General features: G+C 38.4%; 1 protein-coding gene across 3 annotated transcripts; it reads left to right on the top strand.

Moving 5' to 3' along the window:
• The first annotated feature begins 3533 nt into the window (after positions 1 to 3533).
• LOC131678351 (class E basic helix-loop-helix protein 23) lies at positions 3534 to 18333 on the top strand. 3 transcript variants are annotated; one of them, XM_058958426.1, is made up of 4 exons: positions 3534 to 4191; positions 17058 to 17279; positions 17342 to 17596; positions 17846 to 18333. In XM_058958426.1, the coding sequence occupies exons 2-4, from the start codon at positions 17065 to 17067 to the stop codon at positions 18066 to 18068; spliced, it is 693 nt and encodes a 230-aa protein (XP_058814409.1). In that variant the 5' UTR covers positions 3534 to 4191; positions 17058 to 17064; the 3' UTR covers positions 18069 to 18333. The 3 variants fall into 3 exon arrangements, with proteins under 3 accessions (XP_058814409.1, XP_058814408.1, XP_058814407.1); XM_058958425.1 differs by having other exon boundaries at positions 17333 to 17596; XM_058958424.1 differs by having other exon boundaries at positions 17330 to 17596.
• The last annotated feature ends 352 nt before the right edge of the window (positions 18334 to 18685 follow it).

The raw sequence follows: 18685 nt of genomic DNA, 5'->3' as shown, positions 1-18685 counted from the left end.
ATAAAACTAGAAATGCTACTGGGAAAGACAATATGTCTTCTGCAAAATTTATAAATGTTCTCTCTTTTCTCCAACTTTGTCGAAGAGAGTCAAGCGCTACCTATTTTGGTTCAAAAGATAAATTTTGTATAGCCTACTACGATCAATTTAAAAATAATAATATTACCATAAGATGGCGTTTTTTACACACACAAACATTGTAGAATAAGTAAAATCGCTAATATGGACACTTTTGACTCCATTGAATTAAATACCTCAAAACGCTGTTTTGAGCCACTGTGCATCGAATAGTTTCCGATTTGTCGGTAATTGAAAAATACTCAATTTTAAAAACATCAAAAACTCATAACTTGAAAAAATATCATATTCAGTCAAAACAAAAAATACGTCAATTGTTTTTAGCTAAAAAATGCAAAAAAGAAGCCCATATACCTATAAATATACTTACGCTTATTGTTATACTCACTTATACTTTCCGGAAACTTTAAATTTGTCATTCTTTTTCAAAAACATTTTTCCACAGTGCAGCTGTCGGGAAGAATGATAAAAAAGTTTTGATCTCACAGATGACGGAAAATTTCACTGCGACTGCAAATTGAATTTATTTTCCTCGTATTTTGCGTTTGATCATCGCATAAATTCTGCAGCTTTTCTTTTTCTACCTATAAATTATATAAATGACCCTAGACAGAGCCGTCTTATGACCACTCGAGGCCCCTGGGCACTATTGAACGAAGGGGCCCCTATGGTTCAACAGACGTAAACAGATTAACGGCCAATTTCTTCACTTGAATACGGTTTTCGGCTAATTGGTCACCAGCAACCCGAAAAGTGGTTTTCATCGAAAACCGGTTTTCATCCAGTGAAGAAATTGGCCGTAAAAGAGTTATATTCGATGAATGTGATTAAGCGTCACATCACAAAGATGAAGTCAGGATTTAGTATTTTACTTCAAGGGTTCCAAAATGGGAAATTTTGCAATGGCAGTTGATTAGAACAATTGAAGGCGAGAAATATGCGTGTCGATGCTATTAGTAGCATCCGTATAATTGAATGCGCTGTTAACATTATACTGACAGAATTCACAATAGTAATTTGATCTTCTTAGTTACATTGCGTTTTTTGAGGATGAAGAGTTTCTTGGCGAAGAAGGAAGAGTAATGGAGAAGATATACCGTAAATTTACTATTCGAACTGTCTTATGTAGGTCAGCAAAGAATTCTTCGTACTTCATGATGCGTTTAAGGTTGTTTTCGTAAACAATAGATGTCACTCTTTATTGATAGATGGGCGAACATTACTAGTTTAGAAGCCTATCGCTGAAGTATAATCCTTTTCGAAACAAGAAATGCGGACAAAATAAGGTAACAATTCAGAAATTTCCATTTTGATTTTTGTTGTGTTATACTATCATCAGATTTGTTGAGTTTTGCTTACTAAATGCTTTCCAAGAAAACAATGCATTCCTTCTCCGAACGACATAGAATAACCAAATTTTGTTGAAATACAATTTATCGTGTAATGTCCATATTCGGTAAATTTGGTGACATTTCTTTGTGTAGTCTGGTAAATTTGGATAAAAAATTATCGACTTTACCGATTTTTTCCAAATATCTCGAAAACGGCTGCTTGTAGAAAGTTGCTGAATATGAGTGTTTTGATTGCAAATATTTTGAAAAATCATTATTTATTATATAAATTCACTTATTTATACTAAAACATAAAATCTTGAAAATAAACGAAATATTTCTGTTCAGCACACTTTTTTGTCCTATATCCTCCTATCATCTATCTTTATCAAACCATCATTCTTTGTCTTGCTCATAGCTAAAAATAATCGAAGCTCTTTTTGACGGCTGAAAATGAGCCGGATGCGACTCGTGGTGAATAGAAAAAATATTCATTCAAAAATTCATGTTATTCATTCAGTTGAATATTGTACAATAATATTCATTTCGCTAATTATCTAGGCAAATGTTTTCAAATGCCGGTAAAGCATATAAAATAGCAATTATCATCGCTTACATTGTGACAGGGCTTATTTTGATGCGTTTGATTCGTCGCTGCACGTTCGCTTCGTGTAATAATCGGAGACGAATGAAAACCTGCATGGATGAATGGGCGGTTTGTTCGATTGACGATTTCAGCAGCGTCACTGAATATTGAAAATGAATGCGACTGAATATGATCAATTTTCATTCAATGAATTTGAATATTTTTAACTCTGCTTTTCTAATTCCTCTCAGGGGCGGATCCAGAAACAAATTTCGGGAGGGGTTTGAAATTCTGATTTTAAAATATGCACTGTGCAATACGTAAAAACCACATTTAATGGTATCAGTATTCTTAGTTTGAAACTAATATAAAATTCAAACTAAAATTTCTCAACAAATTGAAAATTTTCGGGAGGAGTCCGAACCCTTCCCCTGGATCCGCTACTGATTCGACAATTTTTTATTTGGGTATCGTCCAGTGCATTTTTTATAAAGTTTAATCATTTCTTTACAACTTTTTCTTAGACATGATACGGATTCCCAGTTACATTTTTTTTGAAAAACATGACAGAAATCACAATCACGCTTTTCAAAAGCTAATATGGGGGCAAAAGGGTCTCTAGACCGGTATAATGCATATATGCCGAATTCCATCCAAACCACCTAATTTTGGCTATTTTTATCTCACTGTCCTTTTAATTGCTCAAAAACTAAAAATGGGGTAGCTATAACATGTGACAAACGTTTTCGACGCGAATCTATGCATTGCATTTTGCGGTTCAATTTTCAGAAGTTCAGAAAATCGGCTCGGTCATCCCTTTTCACCCCTCAGCTATATAAAACGGATTGTACTACCGTCGAACCAGGCTCAATTGACATTTTTGTTTTAGTTAACTTGTAATATGGACTCCGCAGCAGCATTGGATTGAATAGAAATAATTACTACTAGGGTTAGGTTTGAAGCATTTTTCTTTTTCGTTTTAAATAAGCTCGGTGTGTGTAGATAAATTACTATCCAAAGTCACCCAATCTAACTGTACCCACCGACAATGCAAGCTCGTTCAGCATAGTTTTTTCCCTCCCTGTAGGTACATCATCAACCAACTGTGCAGATTCTCCATAACAAGATCGACAACTACATTCGCCTTGCCATGATTTACCAATACCACAAGCCCACATACAATCGTACAGATCGAACCAGAGGAACAGTAAAAGAACACCCTCCCGAATATCTCAGATTCGTCTGCCACATGGTGATGCTAGTTTTTACATTTCAGTTGTTGTTATCGTTGTTATGAACGTTACATCCAGTCAGGTCTCGCTCGCTACCCCAGTAGTGTATCAGGGGGTGATGAGTTTTCGTTAGTGATTTTTTCGCTACCTCAGCATTTAAACTCCCCATTATTGGAGTGGTTCCGGGCGAAACGAACGAATCGTTGATGAAATTGGCACTGAAGCGGCAAGTATTTGATCAAGGATTAATTAATTAAAACAAATAGCAAACTAATTAATTTTGGTTCTCTCCTCGCTGCAGTGCCAGACCTGTGCTCATCGTCTCGACAAAAGTCTGATGGATAGGAAATGCGGATGAAAGCCAAACAACATTATTCAGACAAAAGCAAACAACCCTTATTACTTGGTTTGTTCGCTATTCGCGGGGCACAAGGGTGTGTGTGTGTTTGAGTGTGCTCTCCCAGGAGCTTTCGTTTAAATACCCTAAAATAACAGAGCAGCTGACAACAGCGCCATCATCGGGAATCAACCGAAATTACGACCAACAATTACAGACCAGAGCACACACAAACCGCAGAATCACCATCAATGGTGGAAGTCCTTCCGAACGCGAATCGGGAAGTGTGTAACTTGTTGGCAGCTGAGACGGAGGAAAAACTTGTATTCATAAGTGATTCGTCGAAAAGTACCACTCACATACACTCGGCTGGATTCTGGATCTGACGGTCCAAATTGAATTTTCCGAGAAAGAAAAGTGCTATCCGGAGAAGCAGACAACATTTCAAGTATTTTGTGACGCGTCCAACACCGCCTCGTCACACAATTCACAGCACCCCACGAGAGCCGGCCTGACAAGGTGGGAGGCTGGATGGAAAATTGAATCGAATGCTGGAAACTCTCATTTCGCTACATCTTGGTTGCTAAATCGAGGAATAGGTCAATCTAACGATAAGAATTAATAGTGGTATGTATTCTCTTTCTAGGGTCATGTGCGTGTCATTTTATTTTCTTATAGGATATGCAGGATTTCCCATCCTGTTTAGTTTTGCTATCATCTGATTAAATCTTTAGTTGCAATCCGCTCTTTCTCACTCAATAATTTTCTCACTGAACCAGGAGATTTTTCATCCGCAACACCTCTGTAGTTGAGAGAAGTAAACCTTGTTTTTTACGTAGTGCCATCTGTATTTGATGGTTGAAAAGTTCTATGATGATGATAGAGAACGCATGGCACTGTCAGCACTGCTAAGACATCTATCACGCTTTTACATATATGATAAATGCTATGTTGTTGCAGTCACGCGAATTTAGAGGTTTCGAGATATAGCATGTTTTATGTTAACAACTTTGAGAGATCGTGTGGATTTTGCGCGGATGTTGTTTTCGGTAGTGTTGATTGTATCTTGAGCTATTTTTTTTAATATACAGGGCGTTTGATTCATGATTAAGAGCCTCTTGAGGGGTGATTGACTGTCATATTTGGCGAAAAAAATATACTTCGCATTTGAAATCTTTTAGTTCTATTAGAAAGGAGAAAAAAATCCTATTGAATGGTGTTCATATCTTTTAGTTATTTAGTTTTAATTGCCTTTTAGTCGTTAAAAGCTAGTATTTTGATGAGGTTTTTGTTAATTTTCTCAAAAAAAATGAATTATGATTATTGCAATTTCTATTATCAAAAAGTTGGGTTTTAGAACGATATATAACACTGGTCTACAAAATCAAAAAAAAATCGTGCAGGGTTGTGATAGTAGTTTTTAGGGTAAATCGGTTGCGCTGAGTTCAAAAATGATCATAGTTTTTACCGCCGTGCTCCTGTTTTTGAGATTTTTCCATTAATTTATTTTTTTACTAGGCAGCGGTAGAATTTTTTTTGAAATCTGGAAAGGCATATTGAATGCTATCAAATTCGAAAAAAAAACCATACGTAAACAAAAAATATGCCACTTTTTCACGAAAATTTGACATTTTGCGAAATTCAAAATGCTGCCATTTCAAAAGTTCTTAATGGATTTCAATCAGCAGTAGCTATATTTGTAGCTGTAAGCGTCTTCTTTCAGACAAAAAAAAGTTCAAGCTAAGTAGATGAAAATTATCAGAGTTCTGATCAATTTACCTAATTGAAAAAATCTTCAAAATCAACGCTTTTTAGTATTACTACAAACACGACAAAAACTTCAGAAAATCTATTAAAAATAAATGTTTTTTATAGACTTCAATGCACTGCATTCGCAGAGCAGATGTTTCACTTTCAGATCAACAGACGAGGCATGTATCGTTTGTAAGCTTACCAAATTAAGATGATATTTACTAGGACAGTGTCCGGTAGGTAGTCCTGTCATGATGCATAGCTCTTTTTGGTTTAGTCTGAGCAACTCCACACTTTTTTTCTCGTTGGGTTAGATAAATTTCTTTGATTGTCGTACTCCAACTGTTCTTTATAGTTGCATTTTGAGGACACTCGGTGAGACTCCACAGAATGGTTCTGGGCCGAAAAAATTAGTGGAAGACCCTCTTCTTGCTAGCTCATCGGCTTTTTCGTTCCCTGCAACGCCACTATGTCCTGGAACCCAGCATAAATTAACATGGTTTTTCTCCGCCAATTGTCGGAGTGCAAGAATGGGAGTGTACTAGTTTTGAACGTCATGTAGGAGGCCTTAATGCGTTGAGCGCAGCCTAAATATCTGAAAAAATGCAGATATTTGCGCACCGTTATTTTCATTTTAGATATACGTAAGTGCATTCTAGAATGACCTATATTTTTGCTTGAAACACATATTCGGCCAGTATCCCATGATTTGGATCATTCTTACACTGTTTACGTGAAGCCGCCATATTTCTCATTGAATCTATTCTGTTCCGGTGTGCAGTTATGTCCCTATCCTCTGTGCAGTAAAGAGAAATTGAAATTACTCCCCACAATCTGGCAAGCAAAACGAGAGCGCTTCTCTTTCGTTCATATACACCACCGTATTTGATATGTGTAAGCGCATGTTGGTGGCAGAGGTAATTTTCATATACCCAACACTGGAACGATCTAGAGTGTGGAGAAGAGCTCTTGAAATTCTCTGTGGCGCGCTCAGATAAATTCGCCACCGCGCGCCCCAGAGTCGCTGTGGTGTATTCACTGGCGTGTGATCTTGGGTTTGTTTTCGTCTTACAAGCGGCAGTGCGGGTGAGTTTGATTTGATTTGCACAGGTTGTTGCGTTGTGTTGTGTGGATGGTGGTGGCTTATTTCAAGCTTATATGATTTTCTACTGAAGATTTCGTACAAGTTGCTTGGTAAAGCTTACGAGTTTATAGAGTGTTGTTACACTACCGTGGGAAACCTGAACTATTCGAGCCTAGGGACAAACAAGGAAAACGTTTTACGTATCATTGTATCGGCTGGTATAAACAAAGTTTTATACTGATCTGTAGTATCAGATTACTCGTATAACAGATGTAAGACGGGATTTGTACATCCACATTAGGACCGGCCTATTTTTTGTTCAACTGAATAACTCAATGGTAATTTAACTTATTTTGATTGGCGACGCCAAAAAGTAAAGTGATCCATTACAAGTAATGTCCTGGTATTACACACGTTTTCGATTATTATCATACGCAGGCATTGTAATTCTCTCACACCCCGAGTATACTGAAAACGTTAACCGTGTTTTTCTCGAAATATTTTTTTTGGATCTGGCCGGAAATGTAACTCGAACAAATGATTTTTGATCAGCCTAAAATTTTTACAGCATATTCAAGATTACTTTCTCCAGCGATGTACGTGGGATTTAATTTTTCCATTGCATAATTTTTAATAAGCAATTTTGTGTCGATTTTTAACACATTTTCAGCGTTTTTCGACTAAAAATGTGCCATTTCGCGAAAAATCAAGACATAGAAAAAATCTTACTTACGCCGCTTGCTGTCGTTCTAAGAAGTTTAAAAAGCTTTGGTTTTTGGCTCTGGATCAAAAGTTCCGGTCGTGGACCCCTTCCAAAAAAACTCCCCGACGGGAAAGTGCTGCACAGCCGCCATCTTGTGCTGAAATTACTCGAATAAATTATTTTTTTGCAATTCATTACTTATGTTATATATCTCATTAACCCTCCGGAAGTCGCGCTTATGGCCCACTGAACGAGCAGCCGCTGATGCTTTAAGACGATTTCGCTAGATTTTCAGAGCAGCGTGCTTTTCTGGAAAGTTAAACAAGATCTCGATTCATCTCATTATTGCGTCAAGATGAATTCCCGAAATATGCCTATTTTTCGTGCTCTATAGTGGTGTAACCCCTCAATAATTAGTTCTGGAATCTTTTGACGGCATTTTTCTTCTGTGCCATCATTTAAATAAATTAGTTGGTTTTCTCTCGAATTTCCACGCGATGGAATAATAAGAGAGAGAATTAAAATTAAAACCTAACATGTTCGGGTACGAGTATAGCAAAGAAGTTCAAAATGGCAAATCCATCGTCTTTGCAGCACATACTAAATTGTTCCAAAGAACGTTTATCTGTTTACCGTGATTTTATAATTTGTAAAACTTATAATATTAAGTTTATGACCTCACCGAATAAAAATCTTCTTGTGTAAACCTTGAACCTATAGTTGATTTCGTGACGTGAGGATGTGCTTTTGTTTTCATTTCGATCCGAAAAAGGAATACGTTCTACGTTTATCCCAAACATTAACGTAAACTTCGTATTCTATACATATATTAATCAATTCACCTGTATGTATTCATGCATACACTTCAAATCGAGTACACTTCCGTGATTTTTATTCTTAGTCCAATTAGGTGATTCAAATTTTCTGATAAACAGAAATATTGGATTTTATTCATGATGAAATAAGTTTTTATGGATATTTAGTAATATTATATCAAACAATACTAATTAACATATTCCATTTTCTTCTCAAAATTTATCAATTTCGAATGCTCTAGTAATGCTAACAAAGTAAGTACGTAATAGTTTAATAGTTCTGCACTTTAGGTGTGAGTCGCATTTTAGTCATGCTTGGGTCAGTAAAAGCCAAATATTTTAGGCTTTTTTGGCTATTCTCGAGCGACGTAGCGATACAAAAAAATATTTCGTTTTAATTCTAATATAAAATTTTTGAAAATCTACACTTGTATTGCGTTACAACGATAGCATTAGTTAGACTAATAATATAGTGCAATAAAAGCAGAATGTTGAAAGTTGTACTACGTGGCTTATGAACTGCCCTTGAATTTTAATTGCAAACATGGAAAATCGTTCAACGTATCTTTGGTATGTGTGCAAAGAACTAGAATATTTGAGTGAAAATTCTACTAAAAAATCGATGAAAAGTTCTATGGGCGATGTCAATATATTAAACGAAAGCTTTTAATCCCAAAAATGATAAAAAATGTTAAGATTGTTTATTAACCAATTTATGTATGTGAAACTTCTTGTACCATTACCACTACCATGTATCATTAATTTAGCCATTGCTAATTAGGGTTCCTATGGGACATGCAACTATAGATACATTAGCTCAACTATATGTGCAAGGGAGCTCAAAATTCAACGCAATTTTTTTTTCAACTGTTTTTGAGCTAATTTCCAAGCTTGCAATTGGAACTTTTCATTGTTCCTAGCAGTGTTGGGAAAATCATTATCAATAAAAGTTTATTCCAGGTTCATTCGCGAATCAATCTTTCCCAGAACATTTCCAAACAAAAATCTGTGAAACCAAACATCGCATCCGAATGTATAATTCTTGAGACAAATATTCAATGATTCTTAGCATCGAAGTTCGTACACGAACTTCTGCCTCAGTGAAACTCTTGAAAGAATGTTCGCCCAAAGCAACATCGAAAAAGAGACATTCGGAAGCGAAAACGCTTTTAGTGATTCTTTGCACATCACATTGAAAATATGATTGTATATGAAACTTTCATACTCGGTCATACAAACAACGGGTTGTTAAGAACCGGCCTCCATACCAGAATTTGCTTTTTTCCATATGTATATTTTGACAACATACCATTCAAGCACCATTTTTATTCTTTCCCATTTTAATTCTGTCGATTGAGTTTTTTTTCACGCGATGGCTTCTGAAGAAAGCTTCGTTGACACTAAAGTAGCCTGACGCTTTATCCCATTGAGCTATCGCCGTAATATTGTAGAACGTAGTTTTTTTTATCATGTTAATCTACAGGTTTTTGGAATCTTTGAAAATCCCTCGGAAATCCCTTGTTCAAATATCGTGCAAGATGTTTTCATAAGGCGAACTTTTTTCTATATTTTCGTTGTTATAAAAGTTCGCAAGCGATCTTTTCTTCTTCAATCCAATATTTTTTTTGCTTGAACCGAATAATGTTCCCAAACATCGGCACTCTTGAAGTTCACTGACGATTTTTTCCGTAGCGATATTTTATATCAGTGAACTTTTCATTAGAAAATCGGCGATGAAAAGATTCTGTTGTGAACATTGATATTTTGATATTTTCATAACACTGGTTGCTAGTACCTTTTTGATAAAACACTTCATTCAAGAAATTTATAATGAGGAATAATTTATCACACAAAAATCGCTTGTTAAAACTGGAGGAAACACCTTACTTGTTACTTGAAAATACGAAAATTTCATAGAGATTGACAGAGATTCCGACAGATACTACCAAACTAATACTTTGTTTTGCTGTTGATATTACGTGCAATGCATCCATGCATTATAATTACGGTATAAAATACTAACTGACGCAAAAATCTAGAATACGTATAACAAACATTGTTGCTGCTGACCCATTTAACATCCTTTTATGAAACACAAGAACACAAGATTCATTGTTCATTTAAAATAAGCGTGAACACTAGTGGCCTTTTTTCTTGAGCCCGAAACTGAGCTAATTTATTTCGCTCATTGACGTGCAGAATCCCCTTCCTAGCTCCCATGCTCTTGAAACATTCGCTTTCGCCTGCTGTTTAAACGATTTTCACGCAAAATAATAGACAAATGAACAAATGAATAACGGGTGTACGCTCAATTGTGATGTATGTAAATTAATTATCACCACAAGCGTATACCTAATTTTACTGAATATGTCAAGCCTGTCGACGAAATCTAAGATTTCGTTTTAAACTTGTAGGATTAAGTTATAATAAAACTATTAATACTTATAACACGAGTTTGCATATCATGTCCCACTGGTCATTATGAAACTCTCTATACGATGATACGTAAAAAGTTTTCCCAATTTGCTCCGAGGACCGAGTACTTTTAGTTTTGCAGGTAGTGTAACAATACTTTATAAACTCGTTCGCTTTACCAAGCAATTTCTTGAGTAGAAAATCATATAAGCTTGAAATAAGCCACCACCATCCACACAACACAACGCAACAACCTGTGCAAATCAAATCAAACTCACCCGCACTGCCGCTTGTAAGACAAAAACAAACCAAAGATCACACGCCAGTGAATACACCACAGCGACTCTGGGGCGCGCGCGGTGGTGACTTTATCTGAGCGCGCCACAGAGAATTTAAAGAGCAAGAGAGCACGGTTATCTCGCACCCAACTACCTCAACACCAGCGCACACTTGAAATCGGTCTATACAGCTCCGAAAGAAAGAGCGTTCTGCTTTTTTCTGTGGTGTGTGATCATTGCATCCTCTGTGTAGGCATCACATTTACGCGCCAGTGCATCACTAAGGTGAAATGCCATCACTGCCGGTGTGCTAAGCATAAAGTACTGAATAAATACAATGTATTAAGGTTGCACAGATTTTTATGAAGATCTGACATACGGTGTGGAAAAAAAACTGCTTTTTTCATTTGCGAATTTTGCGCATTCTCCGTGCAACCTCAATACCTGTTCGTATTTACTTCTTGAATGCACATCCCAAGAAATATGCAGGCAACAAACTCAAACGGTATCACAAATGAAACACCAAGAACTATAGAGCTGAACTGTCAAACGCCTTTGATCGTAATGAGGTGAGGTGCAAAAATTGCTGTCTCTTTCTAACTCTTCAAGAACGTGTTTTTGTTTAATGTATAAATCAGGGGGTGTCAGTCCTGTCATCCGCCATGTAGATATACAGACTTCGACAGTAGTCAACTTATGATGAGCCTAGCTGCTTCTAGGCCCATGTCGCCCATGCTATTGCATTGAGTTGTTTTGATTTTAACAAAGGCAGATGTTGGCTAGGAAAAAATAGGCGCCTAGCAGGGGCCTGGTAATATGATCACAAAGCTTCTTTGACTTTTAATTTATATCCAGAGCATCGTAGTCTATAAAAAGAAATTTATTTTCAATAGATTTTCCGAAGTTTTCGTCGTGTCTGTAGTAATACCAAAAAGAGTTGATGTTGAAGATTTTCTTCAGTTAGGTTAATTTACCAGAACTCTGACAATTTTCGTCTGTTTAGCTTGAACTAAGAAAGAAGATGCTTACAGCTACCAATTAAGCTATTGTTGATCGAAATCCATTCAGAACTTTTGAAATGGCAGCATTTTGAATTTGGCGAAATGTCAAATTTTCGTAAAAAAGTGGCATTTTTTTGTTTACGCATGGTGTTTTTCGAATTTGACAGTATTCAATATGCCTTTCCTGATTTCCAAATATTTGTCAGGTGCTTGTAGCACCTTTTAATAATAGATTTGATACAGTTCGTAAATTTGAAAAATTAAAAAAAATATCACTGACTAGTAAAAAAAGCAAATTAATGGAGAAATTTCAAAAACAAGAGCACGGCGGTAAAAACTATGGTCATTTTTGAACTCAGCCCGATTTACCCTAAAAACTACTATCACAAACCTGCACCAAAATGGCTGTCGAACAGTGTTATCTGACGTATAGCAACAAGGACTCCATATTCTACCTCTATTGAAGCTTTTTTGACGTTGACGGTTTGACGAATTGTGCTCGTAAATAATATAAATACTTTCGTATATTGCAGCGAACAATTCGTTTGCCTAATGAAGCCGTTTCGTAATAAGCCAACGTAAGTCAATTCGGGGTTTTTACGAAAAACTCGCAATAAAAAATAAAAGTGTTTCAATAGTACTACAAATGATTTATCATATGTACGAAAATTTCGAGTATTTTATGAAAATTTTCTATACGAAACTAATTCGTAGCGATTCACTAACATATTCTATCAGAGTAATGTGAATAATTTAGTGAAAACATGAGAATGGCATAGTTATCCTAAAATATTTGATGACTTATACCACAGAGAACAGACATATAGGCTAGAACAAATTTTCCCGAAAATCCTGTGTAAATATTTAAATGAAAATACGTTGAAAATCGCCATTGCATACAGGTTCGCATGCGTGAGTCACCGTTATATCCCAGTTTGCATACAAGTCCCATATAGCGATTGCTGGCCGATCGAAGCGCCGACTAGTGGCAAGTTGCTACTAGCTGTTGTCATTTCAAAGCGGCTGTTGAATTTCTTACAAAAGCTGAAAACTTTACTTGTATGTCAGTTCTCAGTGCTTATACCTATACCACCCTAAGGTTGGCGTCTTTTTGAGGGGGTCATCCCTGGTCAGACGAAACAAAAATTTGCAATCTAGAATGCGGAAATAGTTTCTATCGCATTTATAACAATTTTCCAGCCCGTGAAATATTCAGTTAGAGAATTGATAATACCATCCTTGTACAGGATTGCTGTATCATCAGTGAACTATGACGGGACTCTACTTCTAGGGAGAGGAGAGATGTCAGTGCAGATGTTGTACAGAATGGGACCAAGGATGCGAGAGGTGTTTTCAGAAGAGACCCATCATCTACTTCCCGAGAGGGACCAGAACTAAGGGCAGATCCAGGGAGGATCTATAAAAAACATTCGGGAGGGGGTCTGAAATATCGATTTTAAAATGAACATTGTACAATTCGTTGTACGTAATAACCTTATTTAATGAATATCAGTTTTGTAGGACAAATTTGGCTTGGAATGATTTTAAGTTTGAAACTAATATAAAATTGAAACTAATTTGAAATTTCTCAACAAGTAAAGAAATTTCGGAAGGGGTTCGGACCCCCAAGACCCTCCCACTGGATCCGCCCCTGGGCAGATCTCTTGCGATGTATTTTTAAACATCAGCGAAACTAAATGCATGTCTTTCCATCAAAATAGAAATTCATGATACATTTTGCGTTGCGTGTAAGACGTCAAAACCCTACAAAAAACTAACCGTACATTCAACAAAACGTCGAACAAAGTGGATCAGCGTAGGGCGTTTGTTAAGCAAAATTTTCTGTGAGGGCGTGCATAAATGAAAATTAATTGCATTTTTTCTAATTTGATGCAAATTTGTTATAAATTCTTAGAGTGATCTGCCCCTAGGACCAGAATAATTTTCAGTGAGGAGGAATTTTTCTGCTTTTTCTGAAAATTCCTTTTGCTTCCATCGACTCTTAAAAATCAGAAGAGTGGCAAGTAAACGTTTACTTCCGATGACAACCGCTATGTCGATGGGCTTGGCGTTGAAAAAATCTGTTCTTTCCTGATCCTACATGTATGCAGGATGGTGTTGACTTCGAGCACCAGCGCACAGTGGCATGTCTTCATACAAAAGTCGGACAAAACCTCAAATGTTACCTTATTTGGCTGAAAATCATAATTTAAGCTAATTTTGAGGTGTTGAGCTCATTTTTGATGTCAAAAGTCGTAAAATATTCAATGCATTTTTCCATACAGTGTCATTGAACCTTTCTTATAAATATGATACCGTTTTTATGATAGAGTTTCCGTCACTGTTCACCAATGTCAGCAATATCATAAAAAATGAAGAACACTATTTTGAAACCATTGTATAACGTGTTGGTTTACTGTAGATTGTCTAACTTTTTTACACAAAACACCATGCGCCTCCATATCAGCAAGAAAGCTTCAAAATCCCCTTAAACCTTTTTGCGCACCTAGGCGCAGAACGAGACCATGATATTCGAAAAGTAGAGGTTATTTCCCATAGAATGTATACTATGTGACCGTTCTGAAATGATTCCGAAATTTGTACAGAATACATAAGTGAAAAAAATATTTTTGATCTGACCACCTCAAACATATTTAAACTAAAAAGTCATAGTTCCAAGCAAATTTACCAAATGTATTTTATTCACTAACCAAGTTCTTTCGTTTCTCTACACAATGAAACTAGTTGTGGTAAAATCGGACCAAAATCAAAAGAGCAACATGCATTGGAAGTGAACAGAGCAATGGTGATTTCGGAAATGAAAATCATTAAAAAGTCCGGACTTTGCTACGTTTACACTCATGTTAAAAATCGTGTTCTTGTCCAATGATCATAAAATTTAGAATATACATCATTCAATGCATGAGAAATTTAGGAAAAATATAAAATATCAATATTTCAAAAATAAATTTTTGAGGTTTTGGCCAGCCTCCAGCCACTGTGCAGCGTGACCAGTTTGCTGGGCAAGGAGTTTCGTTGTCGCGATTGCTAGTCTGTGGTATTATAAGGGCCCCGTACACGAGGCGTTAGTAATGTCATTACTGAGTAGTAATGTCACTTTAAATGAACATGTAAAGCGAGTAACCTGCAGCCGTTGCGTGTTCTACACTGATACACACCAGGTTTCACTGGCATATAGTAGTACAGATTTCACGTTCGAGTTGAATATTCGGGTTTTGGTGCGTCGACTAACCTGATTGTTTTTCCAGACGTTTCTTAAACTCGCAAAAGCAGCCCTCGCCTTGTTGATCCGTGCTCCTATGTCGATCTTAGTGCGTCCATCAAACGCCATTTGGCTACCAAGATATTGGAAGCTTTCGACATTCTCCACTGTTTGCCCAGCTACCGTAAAACTGGAAGGGTTGGCCATGTTTATATACAACGATTTGGTCTTGTTGACGTTGATTTTGAGACCTGCCGCTGAGAAGCGATCGGAAAGATCATCTTACTCTGCATGTCAGAGCGCCGTTGTGCTAGGAGAGCAACGTCATCAGCCAATGCGAAGTAATTTAGATGCTCCATAGTAATATGTTGCCACAGCAACCCACGATTTGGTTCACGCTCAATCGCCCCTACCAGGATCTCGTCGATTACAATGAGGAACAGTAGCGGTGATAGAATACATACTTGCCTAACTCCAGCCACGACCCGGATGGCGTCAGACAAGATACCATCGTGCAATATTCTGCACGAAAATGCCTCGTACTGTGTTTCAATTAGATCGATGATTTTCTCAGGGACTCCCTTGCGACTCAGGGCTCCCCACATATTTTCGTGATTGAAACGGTCGAAAGCTTTTTCGTAGTCGATGAACACTAAGTAGAGAGACTCTTGGAATTCATTGACTTGCTCCAAGATGATATGGAACGTGACAATATGGTCCGCGCAGGATCGTCCGGCACGGAATTCTGCCTGCTGCCGTCGGAGAGTTGCGTCGATCTTCTCCTGTATCCGGTTCAGGATCACTTTGCAGAGAACTTTGAGAGCGATATACAGTAACATGATGCCCCGCCAATTATCGCATACACTCTTTTTGGGTACTTTCACTAAGACGCCTTGCATCCAGTCGCCCGGAAAAGTCACGGTGTCCCAGATATTGTAGAATAATTGATACAACAGTTGTGCAGATACTACGGGGTCAGCTTTGAGCATCTCTGCTGATATGCGATCGACCCTTGGGGCTCTGTTCGATTTCATGCTGCGGATGGCTGCTTCTATCTCTTGCAATGATGGAGCTTCGGTGTTGACGCGGGTAATACGTCGAACCCTTGGCGGATCCTGCCGAGTTGTTGGTGGCGTGGCCGACACTTGAAAAAGGTTTTCAAAGTGTTCGAACCAGCCTTTCAGCTGGTCAGCGCGGTCGGTTAACTGTCCAGACGTATCTTTCACGGGCATCGTAACATTAATCTTTGTCCCTCTAAGGCGGTGTGAGATATCGTAGAGGAGACAGATGTCGCCAGTGTTTGCTGCTTTCTCACCTTCGTCGGCTAGGGAGTCTGCCCACGCTCTTTTGTCTCGTCTACATGAGCGTTTTACTTCCTTCTCTAGAGCCGAATAGCGCTGACGGGCTGCAGTTTTGGCTCCTCGTGTTTTAGCTCGCTCAATCGCGGCTTTGGTGTCCCTTCGTTCCTCTATCATCTTCCAGGTGTCATCTGTGATCCACTGTTTTCTCTGGGTACTTAGCTGCCCCAGCCCGTGGCGATGAAGGCGTTCTTGATGGCGGTCCATTGATCTTCTACGCTTCCACCTTCCGGAATATCTGCAGCATGGTTCTTAAACTCCTCGACGAATGACCTTCTTACCGCAGCATCTTCCAGACGACGTGTGTTAAACCGAGCCCGATCTTCTCCTCCTGTCGATGAATCCTTGCAGTACGCAGCCGGATCTCGCCGATTAGGAGATGGTGGTCGGACGCTATATCGGCGCTACGCTTGTTATGCACATCAATCGACACCGTACTGGCAAACAACAATCCGAGGGCAGCAGTGAGGCAAGGCTGTACTGAGAAACTGGCATGTTCGTTTGTGTTTCGTTGATTATAGAGGGAAAACGGTTCCAAACTCGGGACTACTCGTCGGGGCTGCAATGCTGAGAAATGCGCTTCGTTAAAGGCCGGATCGTTTTGACGACGGCCCGGCTGGTTGTTCACCGTTGCTTTTACCGAAAGATGATAGAATCCGCTCGTTTCTTACAGATGCGGTTGAATGGGCGGTTGTTTTCGCCGCAGTTAGCACATTTTGGTTCACCATCATGACCTTGATCACACACTCATTGCGTGCGACTATTTCCCTACTACCATTCTCCTCTCGTAGCACCGCAGCTGTTTAAAACCGAACATAAAATAGTTTATGCTACAAAACAGTCATAAATCGCTCTTATTTTCAGCTCTACGATGGATCCCCACAATCCATTCAACTTTCACCTGGGTCCACCAACCAGTGCTGCCCATTCTCACCATCCGGAACCAACACCAAGTCCACCGCAGAGTGTCCCTGGTAGACGTACTCCTCTGGGAACCGTGGGTTTGGGTGGATTCTACGCCCAACCACACGCATCAGCTTCCGTTTCACTTACAGACGAGAACCGTCCGTCCGGTAGTGCTGAAAGGTAAGCACTCAACCACTGAATTTTTATCGATATTAAATTTCACCGTTTAGAAGCCATTTCAGTCCACCCCCGCATCACCAGTCAGCTCCGGTTCCTGGTGGTAAACAAAAGAACCGACAGGGCAAAACAGTACGCTTGAACATCAACGCCCGAGAGAGACGTCGAATGCACGATTTGAACGACGCCCTCGACGAACTGAGAAGCGTCATTCCTTACGCCCACTCCCCGTCGGTTCGAAAATTGTCCAAAATTGCCACGCTGCTGTTGGCCAAAAACTATATTTTAATGCAAGCCAACGCTTTGGATGAACTGCGAAGGTAATATAGAATTTAAATAGGAATTATCATGAAAAAAAATCCTAAAAGGGATTTTTTGAGTAGTGTTTCGGATTATCCTCGTCAGTAACTGACCCCACAAGCACCAAATTGACGCCAGTAGCTGGCGCCATTTTGATACTGGTTTGAACTTTTCTAACAGGCTCCAAGTTGGTTTCAAATACCGCTGAGGAAAATCCGAAATACTAAAATCAAAACATTTACCATATCATTGCCAATCCACTTCTACAGATTATTGGCATACATCCAAAGTGCAGCCGGAGCGGGAGCACCAACCGTCGATTTGAGAACAATGCCTTCTGCACTGAAATTGCAGCAACTACTACAAACACCACAGCAAGAGTTGCAGCAACAAGCGCAACAACATCTACAGCAGCAGCAGCAATTACAGCAACAACAACAGCAGCAACTCTCCCAGCAAAGTGGGCCACCGCCACCTAATTCGAATTCTTGAATGTAAAATTGATATGAAACATGCCAAAAGTTCAATTATCTTAACATGCGAGTGCTTGTGAACTATTTAAAACATGCATGCTAGTCAGCGACTGCAACTTTCAACCAATTTTCTAGTGAAGAAAAGTGGTTTATATAGGATACTGTTAGCAATACAAGTATATTATTGAACTAGTCAGTTTTGTGATGAAACGAAGATAGTATAGCTGTATTAATATTTCATACTTCGTATTTTGAATAAAGTAGTGCATTAAACCTTTCTTTTACACGATGACTCAAATGATATTACATTTATCCATTTGCTTTGCTAGCCGTACACCTATGTAGAATTGACAAAAAATTGTGCTATCGTTCAATGGCACATACAAATCGTTGTCGATTATATCAGTGATTCTCATCTTGTCTGGTTCGAATCAACGAATGGGGCCTGGAAGTTGCTATATATCCTCAATGTGCAAGTCTCAGGAGTTCAATACTTTAAAATGTCAATAACGGTGCCGGCCACGTCCTTACAGTCATCGGGGAAGGGAAGAAATGTTAGTATAGCAAACGTTGTTACGGAGACCGTGTATACCTATGCATCTCCACATCTGCCACATTTGTCTCGTACCTTAACGA

This window comes from Topomyia yanbarensis, chromosome 2 (genome assembly GCF_030247195.1).
Source record: "Topomyia yanbarensis strain Yona2022 chromosome 2, ASM3024719v1, whole genome shotgun sequence".
NCBI lineage: Eukaryota > Metazoa > Arthropoda > Insecta > Diptera > Culicidae > Topomyia > Topomyia yanbarensis.
The sequence above is the reverse complement of the archived record's forward strand: the minus strand, read 5'-3'. Positions and strand labels throughout refer to the sequence as shown.